The sequence below is a fragment of the Phasianus colchicus genome, chromosome 4, assembly GCF_987193195.1.
Source record: "Phasianus colchicus chromosome 4, bPhaCol1.hap1.1, whole genome shotgun sequence".
Lineage (NCBI taxonomy): Eukaryota > Metazoa > Chordata > Aves > Galliformes > Phasianidae > Phasianus > Phasianus colchicus.
Genome location: NC_143439.1, coordinates 41,463,628 through 41,478,089, shown reverse-complemented (window position 1 = coordinate 41,478,089; position 14,462 = coordinate 41,463,628). Strand labels below are relative to the sequence as shown.

The following is a 14,462-nucleotide window of genomic DNA, read 5'->3' as shown; positions in this document are numbered from 1 at the left end:
CTGTCTTCATCCTGAACAGGGCTAACCAGGGCCTTTTTTTTTCACCCATATTTTCCCCTTTCCTCTTGTTTGGTTTATCTCTCAACTAAAGCACGTTTCCCCATTTCCTCTGAGAGCAAACCCCAGCCCATCCCACAGTCAGTCCTGCTGCTAGAGGGCTCATTAAGGAAACCCTTGTCCCTCAGATAACTGCGTGGCAGTGTGTTAACCCCACGTGTTCCACAGAACACCTTGCCCACCAAAATCTGTGCCAGGACACTCTCTCCCCAAGCCAGTGAAGCCTGCTTCTTTCTGCACTGGGAGGGATCTGCTCCTACATGTTTAAGTAGGGGTAAGGTAGGGATAAGAAGGATAGATACCCACCAGCCATCACCATGCTTTCTTTCTCTATTTCAGAGGTTATTTTAGCAAGAGATTTTTATTTTCTTCTCCAGCAAGCTCAGTCAGTCCTGTAAATAGCTCCCTGCCACAAAATGACTTCTCCACTATAGGCTAGAGTGCTACTTGCATTGTCATTACATTACAGCCTTAGGACTTTTGGCTGGCTGCTAGCTACAAATATCCCAACTAAATACTGCCCCAGGCTGTATTTAACTGCTAGCAATACCATTTCTGTAATCAGGTCTTCTGTATGAGTGAAGGACTGTTAGGTGAGAACAGCCTTGGAAAACATAAATGCCTCCTTCATTGCCTTGTGCTGACAGAGAAGCCCAGTACAGTGGCTGCAAATGTCATGCAATGATGAGAAGCAGCAGAGCCACAACTGGTCCGTCCTCTCCTTCATATCTCTACACCTGGTGGAAGCCCCTTGGAAGTACTCTGCACTCTGTGTGTGTGTACATAGAGGGAAGGAGACAGGGAGGGATTAATAGAAGCAAGCCTTGCTCCTGCTGCTCCCTGGTTTTTAGGTACTCTGCTTCCACAACTCAGGCTGCAAGATGCTTCTGAACTGAAGGGACTGGAGGCACAGCCTCATGTATACACAAGTGAAGATGTCTAAACAGAGCCCAGAGCACACACGGGCCAGATGGGGGTCTCCAGGAGACACTTCCAGTCTCTAAGGATGCCCCAAGAGACAGATTTTCCCTGTTAATTTGAGTATATCCCTGAATTCATAAGCCAAGTCCTTCTCCCAGTTTGCAGAAGGAAATGTTATCAGATGGACATACTGCTTTCATATTGCTGTTTCCCTGTGTCCCATTCTAAGCTCTTTTTTCTGTGCATTGTTTTGCTGCATGTAAGAGTTAGGTAACCTGTGTGTGTATGCATTTCTGCACTCCAGCTGATCCTTTTGCTGCATTTGGTAAGCAAGAAACTTCCCAAGCTCTCTGTTCATTTTTAGAAAAAAAATTTAAAATGATACAATCAGTGTGCAAAACAGCTCTAGCTAGAAAAAGAACAGAACTACGGATTCTGCTTTGGAAACGAACCTTTACACTTCACTCACTGGAAAGGGGTGATGTTGGTTGGAAATCTGGGGGAAAGTAATCCTCCTCTTACACTCTTGGGACATGGGAAATGTATGTCTTCCCTGAAATGAAAAGAACAAAGGTTTCTCTTACTACCAGAATATTAGAGACCAGATCATTTATATTTATATGCTTGTTACAGAACTAAGTATCTAACCATCACGTATGTGCAGAGAAACAGTGTCATGTACGTCCACGTGCATGTATATATTTATATCTAAAAAACTACATACATGCATTTAAAGCACACTTAGTGTAGTCTTAGAATACCTGGAAAAGGGGAGGCCTGAGCCTCTCCTCAGTTAGGCCTGGGCTAAATCAGCAGTGACTTCCTTAACATCAAATGACACCCATGAAAAGGTCTTGCACCCACCAAAGTCCACTACAGGCAGAGGTTGTGGGATCAGCCCTTTAATGGACACCTCACGCCATGCTGGCATATGTATTAGGGTCAAAGTATTACTGTTGCTGCACATTTTCCAGAGTCCAAACAATAAAGCTCATATCTTTATATGACCTTATAAAACTAATGAGATTTCCTCGCATTTTTCAGAGGTCAATAAAACGTTTTTGTCTTCCCTTCACAATCAATGATGTGACGCTCATGGCTTTCACCTCAAACAGTGTGCACCAAAGCATCCGAGCCCATCTTTGTCTTCCAGCTAGTGCTGGGGGCTCAGTGAGCAGCGCTCCCAAGACATCTTTCGTTCTGCTCTGGGGCAAGGAGACGCATGGCCAAACCTGGTGTGTAAATCTAGATACTAATAGTAACATAATTGAGTTTTTAAATAGATGCGAGCAGAAGCTCTGGTTATTTATAAAGTAATGCAGGAAATAATCACAAATGAAATCAAATATTACAGCAAATATCCAGCATGGACAGCAGCTAAAGGTCAGCGTCTTACAGTAGTGACCCCATACAGTTCTGTGACTTTAATTTAGCCGCAGCAAACCTGAAACCAGCAGCAGGACTGGAAGAGTGTGTATATCTGGAACCAGCGAAACCTGAGACAAACATGAATGCACATGGAGAAGAAATGATGGCAGCATCTCTCCTGTTTGCTGCACGCACCTCGTTAGCGAGAGGCGAACCGCAATCGACATACAGAATTGGGCTGCCCAAATCGTGTTTTTCTCATAATCCAAGGCTCCAGCATTAACTCCTGTGTCCGGGCAGCGTTGTTCACAAAGTCCGTGAACGCACTGTCCGTAGTTTTGGCACTAAGGGCAGAAGAGCCAGCTGGTGGGGCTTTTATATTTGGAGATATGGAGCTGGAAGGCGCATCTGCCCTGAGGGATGGCAGCGCTTAGAAGGACTCTGCTGCCCTCTGTGTGAACTCGCTAGTGCCACCAGAGCCATCCGATCAAGTTTTACTGATATTCTGCTCCCCTTACTCCGCGGAGCCCACGCAGCTCCCCGGGCGCGAAGCTGCGCTTTTCCGACGGATCCCCCAGGGCATCATAGGTCAAGGGCGGACCGCTTCATACTCAAGGAGGGAAGATTCAGACTGGATGCCAGGGGGAAGTTTTCCACCGAACGTATGGTGAGGTGCCCAGGCTGCCCATGGAGGCGGCGGATGCCCCGTTCCTGGGCGGTTTCAGGGCCGGACTGGGGGGGCTCTGAGCGGCCCGATCTGCCGTTTGACTAGCGGCTGGCAACCCCGCCTGCGGCCGGGGGGCTGGAACTTGATGACTCCAGAGCTCCCTTCCAACCCAAGCGGTCCTACGGCTCTACGAGTCACAACCACGCAGCGCCGCCTACGACGCCCCGGGGGCGGTGACCGCCAGCAGCACGTGACGGCCGCCAGTAGCCCGCTGGGATTTGAAGTCGCGACGGGCGGGGAGGGCGCGCGCGTGCGCGCTCGAGAGGCCGTTGCTCCTCCGAAGGCCTGGCGCGTGGGGCGGCGCGCGGGTACGCGGGGGTCCGCGCGCGCCGGGGCCGTTAGCCCTGAAGGGAGCGCGCGGGGAGCTGGGGGGCGGGGCGGGGAGGGGAGGAAGGGGGAGATGGCCGCCCGCCGGCGGGCCCGGTGCGAGCCCTTCCGCCGTCTGCAGCGCGCCTCTGGGGAGGTCCTGGGGGCGTTCTGACCGAACTTATTGTTAATAGCTTGCTAGTGCTGCTCTCTTGTGTCTTACAGAGCTGGTGAGAAGAAAAATTGTTTTTCGTGATCTATTTATCACGCGGATGAGATACAAGTCTGTAAGCCAGCCAGAAGCTGATGTCATCGGGAGCACCGGCAGAAAGCACCATGGCCCCTCATGCACCTGAGGTGGAAGCGAAGGTGAAGTCGTGTGACAGGCAAGTAGAAAGACAGGAGGAAGGCGCAGGCAAAGCAGAATGCCTCGAGCCCATGTCCAAGAGGCAAAGGAAGAAACTACTGAAGCAAAAACAGTGGGAAGAACAGAAGGATCTCCGAAGGTATGGTTCACAAAATGATTTTCTTAGGATCGTGTGTGCTAGCTTGTTGTAACAGTCATAACGTGTCAGCAGAATCTGTACATAGATAGCTTTAGCAAATCAGGGCTCTTGAACCGGTTTTTTCCCATACTAGGTTTAAAGCAGTAGTCACAGTCTGCTCCATCTGAGTAAGAAGAAGCTGTAAAGGTAAGCATTTTCTCCATGGTAGAAGTGTTCCTCAGCTTGAAGCAGATAGGAGGAGGGCTTCAAAATTGCATGTTATTGGCTTGTGGGAGGAATCTCAGGAATGGGTTGTGCCTTTCCTTGTTGCTGGCAGATCTTGCAAAGCACTGGGTTGATTTTTTGTTGTTTTTTTTTTTTCTCTTTTGACACATGAAATGCTGTACTGTTAGTTACGTGGACTTACCTGTGAAAATGTTTTTGGGCAATGGTGAGCTGTGTTCTTCTGTTATTGGGAAGAAGCATATCTGGGCAGAAGACCTGACTCAGAATACCTTTAAGTCTGCAAAACTCTCACCATTGTCTTCATCTGAATCATCACAGATATCTATCTTTGTATGTATATCCAGAACTTCACAAGCAGAATTGGGGTATCGGTTTCATGGTTCTGTTGGCACAGATGCAAGCAACAGAGAGAAATTAAATTACCACTGTTATGGGCCATCCGTGTTTATCACAGAACTCTGCTCTTATGTGCATAATGTGCACCTCAGCAGCACCTCTTTATCAAAGATTTATCTGTTTGTTATTTGTGTAGGCAGAAACGAAAAGAAAAACGCCAGAAGAGAAAATTAGAACGTCAATCAAAATCAGACACCAATAATGAAGGGAATGACAGAAAGCGTATGCGAAGGGAAGTTGTTCCCAGCACGCTTCGCCTCATTGTGGACTGCAGCTTTGATGACTTGATGGTGCTAAAGGTAAATCAAATTTGGCCATCAAATGCAAATGTTGGAAGATTCTCTGGTTGCAGTGTTGATGCAATATCAGAGCAGACAGTAGTGGATAGTTAGCATTTTTCAGATTGTAATGACTCCTAGAACTGTTTGCGTCAGTTGCAGACATTTTCAGGGTTTAGAGTGTACCTTTATGTAAGCTTGCTGAAGATTCTGATCACATTCATGGAGATGTGGTGAGTTGGTTTGATTCTGTAAAACAGGAATATAGAAAGAGTTTGTACAATGTGTTCTCTATGAAGCTGTATGCAATTCTGCTTCAAAGTGGTTTTGCTAGAAAGGTTGTATGTGCCACATGCAATTACTTTTTTCTTTGAAATCAGTTCAAGGCTCCCAACAGTGGTAGAGAGGTTCCATGGAAATGAGAACTCTTAGCATTATGAGGATACTGAGCTTTTTCTCTTAGGTATGCCAGAAGTGGTTTGGACAGGACAGCACAATTCAGCCCATCTCTAAAATCCTAGAGTGGATTATTATTAAAAAAAAAAAAAAGGAGAGATGTTCACAGGATAGGTAAATATGAGAAAGATCAGTTATGGTGCCCAGCCATTGGTCAAGACACTTGATCTGCCATTTTGAGATCAGAACAGCTTTACCCCTACAAGGAACATGTGTTACTTTGCAGCCTCATGTATGAATGTAGCCCGTTGTGTCTAAGCCTTTCTACTGCTCTGAATTCACTGTCCTGCAAGACTGCATGAATTTGAGCTTTTGCAAAGCCCGTCTGGCTACTTTTTGACTGTAATGCAGAGCATACGTAGCACTGACTGAGTGTTGTGGTATGGCAAATCTCATTGGTTCCTGAGATTAATTTTGAATGTTTAAATGTGTACTTAAATCTCAGTGATTTTGTTCTGTTTGTTTCCTTGAACAGTGTGAATCAAGCACATGCGTAGAGGTGTTTAAATGTGGAAGATGCATGTTTCCACGTCAGCAGAATCCCTTCACAAAGGCTGTTCCTTCTGTCAGGGTCTGATGTCCGCTTTCTGTCAGCAGTCACTTTTGCCAGTTAAAAGCCTCCTTTTTCTCTCTTTAGCTTCTGGCTCATGGTAAAGCATTTTGTGGTGGTCTGTCTGAAGGACTATGTAAAAACAAATTGTGTTGTATACAGGATGTTAAGAAGCTTCACAAGCAAATTCAGAGATGTTATGCCGAAAATCGCAAAGCATTCCATCCTGTGCAGGTATGTTGAAACAAACTGACTGTATTGTCACATACAAAGTGTGTAAAAAGACAGTTGCAACACAACTGGACATTTAAAAAAAAAAAAAAAAAAAGCTTGGTTTTTTTAATAAGAAAATTACATCTATTTTAGCTGATGAATTTTCAAACCAAAAGTTATAAAAATACACACAAAAAAAGTATCTGGCACTGCACCAACAGCCACATACTGATGTGCCACTAAAACAAGCATTGATAGTCAGTTTTGTCTATGACACAAATAGAAAAAAGGGACTGTGTGTATTTCTTTATGTTCCTAGCTGCATGAGTGTGGTTTTAGCACCACTACCACTTTTAACTAGATGATAAGTGAGCATTTTAGCTAATGATTAAGAGAGAAAAAAAAATTGTATAGTGGGGAAACAAATTGACATTTTAACAGTTTAGTAGTGTCTTTCATTTGTTCTTGTCAAAGTTTTACTTGACCAGCCATGGAGGACAGCTGAAGAGCAACATGAATGAAAATGACAAAGGATGGGTCAACTGGAAGGTGAATATTTGACTATTTCTATAAGAAGGGAAAAAGAAATCTTCATTACAATTGTTAGCTAGGTTATGTATTGTGAAGGACCAATGCTTAATCTATGGTTATTTTTTTCTGTGACTTCAGAGCAATATCATGTTGAAGTGAGGCTCTTTGTGCTCTAAAATAATATAACTTAAGTCAAGGAGTGCTTGTCTTGAATCTAGATTTTATTTTTGCTTTAAACACTCCACACACACACAGTCTTCCTTGTTCTTGAACAGATGCTGTTCTCTGATAGACTGCTTGATTTAGGCAGTTCTGACAGTCTTCTGTTTTGGCAGTGCTCTTTTTGGTTTTTATTTTTAATTTTTTATTGGGAACAGTACTACTTTGAAATAATGAGGTGATTCTTCTGTTCACTTCTCTGTTATATCACCTCTCAGTATTGAGTGTTCTTTAGAGAAATGGCTTGACATAGCGTCATGTTGGTTTTCCTTGTGACTCCCTGTTAAACAAGCATTCCAGCAAATAGGAATGCTTTGTGTGATTGAAGAGTGGTTCCACTTTGAGCAGATTTTGTGTGATCGCCAGTTTGCAAAGGTGCAGAGTAAACCTCTCATACCAAATCCTAACAAGTACTGTTAGCTTAGTTAGCATTTGCATCTGGTTTTGCTCTTTTGGAAAGGTGGTCTTGAAAATGATTGGGATCCCTGTGGACATAAGGTAACACTTGAAGGGAATCACAAGAACTTAAGTTTTTGCAAAGTTCTTTTGGGGTTTCAGAAAGTTTCCCTGCAACTGTTTTACACACCAGTGCTTTAGGGAGCTATGGTGGGTTTGTGGATTATTCATGCAGTATGCAATCTGTACCATGGGATGTAATGAAACGTGAATGAGGGGCATAAAGCAACTCTTATTTTTGCTGCTTCAGTCTTGGGTCTGTAAAGATTGCCCAGCAACTCATCAGTTAAATGTAACTTATTAAACTTTTATTTATTTATTTATTTATTTATTTTAGGATATCCAGATTAGAACAGAGCACTACAGTGAGCTAATAAAGAAAGAAGACCTAGTGTACCTCACCTCAGATTCCCCAGATGTTCTCAATGAGCTTGATGAGAGGAAGGCTTATGTGATTGGAGGACTGGTGGATCATAATCACCACAAGGTAAACTGTGGGTATGCTGCTTCTTTACAGTTCTTCTATTCACATCTTGCTTTATGTAAATAATGCACACATACAAACTAACAAAAATAAATAGTAAGAAAACTTCTTCAAAAAAGATTTCATTAAAAATTTGTTGCAGAAAAGAGAAAATAAAACTTGTGGTGGTATCAGTGACTTGTGTTCCAATCTTACTAAGCCTAACATCTGTGTACTTACTGATTTTACATCTTACCAAGGCTAACCTCTGTATGCTTATTGAGTGTACAAGTGTACACACTTTCCAGAACTTGTTTGTTTGTTTCTCAGGTGCTGAATTTGTTTTTTTTTTTCCTCTGTATGTCTTCCTCAAACAAACAAACAAACAAACCTGGTTACCTTAAACTGAGTAACTTTGTGTTTAAGCTCAGGCTTGCCTTTGAAACAGGCTGTGCCTGAGCTGTATGACCAGGTCTTGTTTGCCATCCTTCTGAGCATAAATTATAGAGTGGCATGTATTTGAGGTGGTATGTTTTCCAGAGATTACTCTTGAAGCAGATACTGTCTTATCTGGATAGTTTTCTGTTTTTAAATATCTTTTACAGTAATAGTGAGGCAGTACTGGCGAGACTCTGGACAGAAAATGATGCTTGTAATCTTATCTGTATGTGCTGATATGGAATTGTGGTACTCAGTCCAGTTGTTCTTATGCCTTTCCTTTAGGGAATTACTTACAGAAAGGCTGTAGAGCAAGGAATTGGTCATGCACAGCTCCCTCTGGGAAACTTTGTGAAGATGAACAGTCGGAAGGTGTTAGCAGTCAATCATGGTAAGTTCTAAAATAGTGAATGATTATGCTATTACAGAATATACCTGCAAAATTCTGAGTTTGAAACCTCAGAATGTGCGCTATAGTGAAAGCATCCAGTTTTTAGTGTGCTGATGTTTCTTGAATTTAATTGCCTTTAGGATACAATAGTCCTAACCTGTAAGTATACAAAAGTATCTAAGGAAGTGCCTTATCCACTGAGAAGTCACCTTCTGTTCTCGTGTCTTGTCCCATGATTAATTTTGGCATTGCTACCGCCCCAGCCTTATTTCTAGACTTAGTGGATAAGCGAGTAAAACGTTGAAAACCGTTCTGTGTATTTTATTCCATTGGAGGTTAAGAATATGTGATGTTTATTTCATGTCTTCTGACAGCTTTGTTCAGCTATAACTGCTTAGGTACCTGTATGCTGACCTTGTTTGATTAAGCAGTACTCCATCTACTGAGCTTTCATAACTGCATTTTTACCTAGCTTCCTGGTTTTGGTTGAAGTATACAGTTATGCTTGACAAAGTCTTGATGCCTTCTAGTCCTCCTGTTCTGTTATTATTTTTCAGTGTCATTTAAAAAAACCAACAACACAGAAAACAGGGGCTACGCAGACCATTGTGGGAATTTTTTACATGGCATATGAGTTTTCATTTTGCCTCACTTCATGTTCATTTATTTTATTTGTCTTGCCTTGTGTCAGGTTTGTTATATTATCATGCAACACATTAATAACTCTAATTTCATGAGAGGCCAGTGATTGATGAGATGCACATTTGCATGATAATAAAGAATATTTAAACATAAAGGAAATAGTTTCTAAAACTTAATCCTTACATGTTCTTTATATAGGCACTAGCAAATCTTTGTGCAACTTATTAGAAGTTCTGCTACCTGTAGAGTTTTATTGGAGAATTTTTCTGCAGTAGTCTTATACTGACCTCTAGTGTCAACATTTTTGGAGGCTGGCTTATGGGGGGAAAAAAAATCACTTATATTTGGACGTTCATTTATTTGTTTGTGTATTTATTGTGGATGTGTATTTATTTGTTTATATATTGTGCATGTTTCTTGTGCTAGACTTGTAGGCACCTGATTTTACTGCAGTTTAGTTGCTGGGATTTCATATTGTGTGGGATTGCATTCCCGTACTCTTCTAAAATATTTTCAGACCAGAGCTGAAAAACACATAAAACACAGATCATTTGTGAGGTAAAGGTTCTGCTATGACAATATTTTGCTTAAGGATTTTAGGCAAGAATAATTCCACCATTGCCAAAAGTGGAGGGACGTTGTGGTTGTAGTTATAGCCCTGGTCCATATTATAACCCTAATAACACAAACTAAATTTAAAAAGACAGTTTTCAAGGGAAATGCAACTAGATATGAAGAAGATGGACAGAATCAAGCTGTCTCTCAAGTCTCATATAAATTTTGTGCAAGAGAGAAGCTTATTTGTGCTGAGATTTTTTTGTTGTCCTCAGAATGCATCTTGTTGCTTTTGTAATTGCTCACCATTTCTGTTTTGGTTAATTTGACATCTGGGTGCCTGCTCTTGGTGCAGGGATTGAAGCTAGAAGACCAGAGCATGGGATAGATGAGACTGTGGGACCTGCCTGGTCCCTATGGAACTGCTTTTAATAGTGGTGAATTGGAAAAATCTCACAGAAGAAACTCTTTGTTAACTGCCTTGTCAGTCTTTGAACGGGGCCCTCTGGTGGTGAGAAATCGCTAGCATTGTTAACAGTTGTTAACAATATGGAGTCCATATGCTGCTTTTCATTTATCTGCTTATTTATACCCTTATTGGGATGGTGACTCTGTATACTTCTATCAGTGGCTCAGAGCCTGCATGTTATAATGGCATGAGGAACACGAATATCCGTTCAGGTTTCTATGCCAAGGCGAATTCATTTTAGTGTATTTTACAGAACCATGTTAAATTCCAGTCTGCAGTGATGTCTATGAACTGTTCCCATTGTCTTTTCCCGTCCTTGCTGAATGCTTTTGTTGCTATTGCAGCATATCATTGAAGCCTCTGTTGCCCTGTTGAAGCCTCTCTCTTTCCATCAGTTCTAATTTTACTGTACCAAGTTCCAAAGCAAGGGTGTTCCTTGTATTCTTCTTGTTTCTTGAGCAACCATTTTTGCCACAGATGCTTTCTGGAGTAACTTAGAGTGGTTTTAATGTAGTGGTATGACCTTTGAGAGGTCATACTTTGGCAGTGCTTTCAAGGTGAATAACCTGCTTGGTAAAATGGCCATCTATGTCAGTGTCACAGTGTCCTGTAATCTGGGCATCCTGGCAGGCTGTCCAGGAAATCTGGATCTGGGAAACCTCTAGTAAATGTGATGCTTTTCTGTATCTTGACTCTCAGCATGAGATCTGAGCAGCTCCTCCCTCACAGCTCCTCTGATCATTTCTCATATGGAACATTTGCACTGGGTGCATTTTTTTGAAGTCTCCATTCTCAAATGGTGTTAGCACTATTTCTGTAGCCTCAAGCTTGAGGAACCACCCCTGCACCCCAGATTTGTTAGCTATGTCTGGTTTACCTACACCTCCTACCTTCCTTGCTGCAGAGCCACAATTTATATTAAGTTTTTTTTTTGGGGGGGGCAGCCTGGGATTTTTCTAAATAAGAATTTGCTGATTACATTTGCATGTAATGCACTTTGGAGCTCTTGTTACCCAGGGAAAATTGTGAGAGGTGAAACAGGAAGGAGTTGGGTAACAGTATGGTTAGTATAATAGCAGCAACAAGAACTTTGTATTATTAATATTTGCTGAAAGGGGGAGTAATGAGAGTTTTTGCTTTAAGCTCAGATTTCATCAGTTAGAAGTGGAAGAAAAAGATGATGAGGTCATAGTAGGTTTTAGGAAGACTTCAGACTGTCTTTGTGTTATAATTTGGGAGGGAAGTGACATCATTGTTAAAGCGCATCCATAGGAGTATTCCTTTCTAACATGGGAAAGTGTTAATAAGTATAGAAGGCACTTGTGAGACCTGAAGGACTGGGGGAACATTCCTCTGTCCCTTACAGAAATCAGTTCAAAGTGGAGCAACTACAAAAAGTGTTGCTGTAGTAACTGAGAGACTATAGAGACCAGAGACTGAAAATGCTTTGCTTTAAACTGCAACAGTATCAGAATTGCCACATCTGCTTCTTCCTTCACTTCCTTGGCTCTACCCAAATGCATGTAAATGTCTGTAAAAATAGATTTGGAGCTGTGTTACTATCAGCGCTTCAGTTTCTTTCTTGTGAAAGAGCTGATAGTGTTTCTTGACGTTGCAGTGTTTGAAATCATCCTCGCGTACCTGGAGAAGAGAGACTGGAAGGAGGCCTTTTTCAGTGTCTTGCCACAGCGGAAAGGGGCAGTTCCATTGGGAGAAGCCAATGATTCATCCCAACATGCTCTGTCTGAGAAAGAAGGTGAAGACAATGACTCAGACAGCAACTAGCCTGCAGCATAAGAAGATGGGAAAGATGAGACGTGCAGTTTGTGGGATAACACTGAGACACAAAGCAGTTAAGCTCTGAAGATCATCTGCTGCTCTTGTGATACTTAATTGTCTCAATGCTTGGTAGCTTTGGAGTTGGGTCAAAGTTGTTCTTGGACAGAAAGGGTAAAAACAAATGCAGTTTTTATCCTGAAACTTCTATATTAATAGCTTAAAAAAAAAATAAATGAATAGCAAATGCAGAATTTATTTTCTTTACCAAGGAAGCTATGTTATTTATGTTGGTTTTATTTTTTTTAATAATTGCTTGGGTATATTACCCAAAATACTTAATCACTGTTTTAATGTTGCATTCATCTCTGTTTCAGTTCTAAGCAGTGAATTACAAATAATCCTGTGACCTCAAAACCTATACCACTTGTGCCTGTTGCAAGACATTCACTTAAAGACAGAAATAACTCTGATTTTTCTGAGCATCTCAACAGACAGTCACAAGCAACTGGGCTGCCTTCATCAGCTGAGCCACTCCAATTTACACCCCTGATTTTAGTTAGTTGTAGTCAGAGGAGGAGATAAAAGTGTGGGGTCAAGCCATTGCTTAATGCTTCAGTTTGAGTAAATGGGTGTCTGTGTACATGCGAAGCATGTGCCTTGGCTGGTGTGTGATACATTTGTTGGTTCATGTGCAGTGAGTTCAGGTGACACGATCACTTTTTATATATTTATCATCTTAGTAAAATTTAACCTGCAGTGTCAGAATAATACTGGAAGTCAGGATCTCTTAGTTACAAGTCTTATTCTTCAGTTTCAGTATACCTGTTTTTTTTTTTTTTTTTTTGTTTTTTTTTTTGGTTGGTTGTTTTTTTGTTTTTTCCCCATTATGTTAACTGTGTTGTCTGTCAAATACTTTGCTTTTTTCTTTTTTCCTTTTAAAGCCATAGTTTCTGTCTTGGCTGGAAGCTGTAAACCACTTTGTGCTTTTTCCAAGTTCAGAAATGGACACTTTGGAGGTGTGGCTTCGCTTCTCACCTGTGAGAATGTGCCCCATTCCCTTGCTTTGTAGGGGCTGTCCAAGTAGCTGCTGGGGCATTTTGGACTGTGAAAAAGTATGGCTCTCACACTGATTGCTGAAGAGCTAAAACCCACATTACTGTGACTGCTTGTCTCTGCTGACCTGGAATCAGAAGAGATGCAAATGTGACTTTGTATCTGTATTCCTTCCTCTGCTATTGCTTTTTAATTGAGAATGGAAGTGAGATCCCTGCAGAGTCCTCATGGTCCCTAAAGGGTTGGCAGCAAACTGGTCATGACTTCTTAAACCTCTCCCTATACTTTTAAAATAACCACAGAAAAGTTTCTTCTTTTGAAAGGATGGCGTTTTTCCTCAAGTACTTCTTGGTTTGGTTTTGTTAAGCTACATAAAAACATGATTTCTTTAGTTACAGCAAGACTAGCTTCATAAAGGCACTGCTGGTATTGTATCTGTAACAAGCAGTGTAAGTATACCCACTATTTATTACACTGAGTTCTGACAAAAATTTGTAAAACTTTAAAATTGCAAGGAGGTCTTTATCTTTACAGCTGAGACACTGCATGTTAATGTACATAGCACCTATTAAACCTGGTCTAAGACTCTTCAGTCTCTTAAAGGTTTTTTTTAAGGCTTATTTCATATGTGTGCCTCATTCAGGAGATAAACTGGGGACTTTAGAGACACTTGAATGGGTCCGGTGGCATTTTATGAAATTATTCTGGTGACAAAGCATTTTTGTTTCATGAAGGAATTGTATTACAGCCTAAAAGACAGCCTGTCTTGCGTGTGCAGCAGTGAAAACAGAAAAATGCACATTTTTAAATCAAGCTGTTGCAAATCTGGAGCTTTCCTATCTGTGGATAAATCCAGACCATATTCCTGTCCTTGCTTTAATCTACAGGATGTATGAATGACTGCAAGATTTGAGTGATGCCTACCTGCAGTGCTTCCAACAGATTTGGAGTAAGTACCTGCAATTTAGAGGTCCAGTATCCCTGCAGCAGACAGTAGTTACCTGTAGTACTTACAAGCATGTAGCCAGACTGTGACTGACACAAAGCAGGTGAAAGTTGTGAGTTTGTGGGAGACCTGGGCAGTGATTGCCAGCAAGTTCTAAAGTCGGTAGGATTTATGTGGTCTTACAAAACAAGGAAACACTGTCTGGAAGTGTCACTTGGCTCCCACTTCCTGTTTTCTAACACATTTAACTTCAAATTAGGAAAAGTCTAGCATGTTGCTTTTGTAAAACTTCGAGTGTTGCTCCATAATATCATAGTAGTGATATTATGACCAATCACTGGGTGTTCATTCACGTTGTCTAAATCACTTTGGTTTTTGTGTCCTTTCTAGTGCCTTTGACAGTAATTTCTGTAGCTGTTGTTTACCTTTTCTCTGATCATGCTAACCTCATTGGTCATACTATGCTGAAGTCTGTGCATCTTGTCACGCACTGTCTCTACAAGATGCTGTTCTCAGG

The 14,462-nt window shown here is 41.6% G+C and overlaps 1 protein-coding gene across 3 annotated transcripts; it reads left to right on the top strand.

The window, feature by feature from the left end:
• Positions 1-3,250: 3,250 nt before the first annotated feature.
• Positions 3,251-12,201, top strand: TRMT10A (tRNA methyltransferase 10A). 3 transcript variants are annotated; one of them, XM_031608820.2, is made up of 8 exons: positions 3,251-3,381; positions 3,605-3,885; positions 4,643-4,805; positions 5,953-6,024; positions 6,478-6,552; positions 7,547-7,696; positions 8,396-8,501; positions 11,786-12,201. In XM_031608820.2, exons 2-8 carry the CDS (start codon positions 3,686-3,688, stop codon positions 11,950-11,952), a joined length of 933 nt encoding a protein of 310 aa, XP_031464680.2. In that variant the 5' UTR covers positions 3,251-3,381; positions 3,605-3,685; the 3' UTR covers positions 11,953-12,201. The 3 variants fall into 3 exon arrangements, with proteins under 3 accessions (XP_031464680.2, XP_031464679.2, XP_089995436.1); XM_031608819.2 differs by having other exon boundaries at positions 5,878-6,024; XM_090139310.1 differs by lacking the exon at positions 3,251-3,381 and having other exon boundaries at positions 3,442-3,885; positions 5,878-6,024.
• Positions 12,202-14,462: the final 2,261 nt, after the last annotated feature.

Bases quoted from the DNA above. Each gene is read 5' to 3' on its own strand.
- TRMT10A (XM_031608819.2), top strand. From the start codon at position 3,686: ATGTCATCGGGAGCACCGGCAGAAAGCACCATGGCCCCTCATGCACCT. The intron at 6,025-6,477 runs GTATGTTGAAAC...TTCTTGTCAAAG, and splicing joins AAGCATTCCATCCTGTGCAG to TTTTACTTGACCAGCCATGG. The intron at 7,697-8,395 runs GTAAACTGTGGG...CCTTTCCTTTAG, and splicing joins TGGATCATAATCACCACAAG to GGAATTACTTACAGAAAGGC.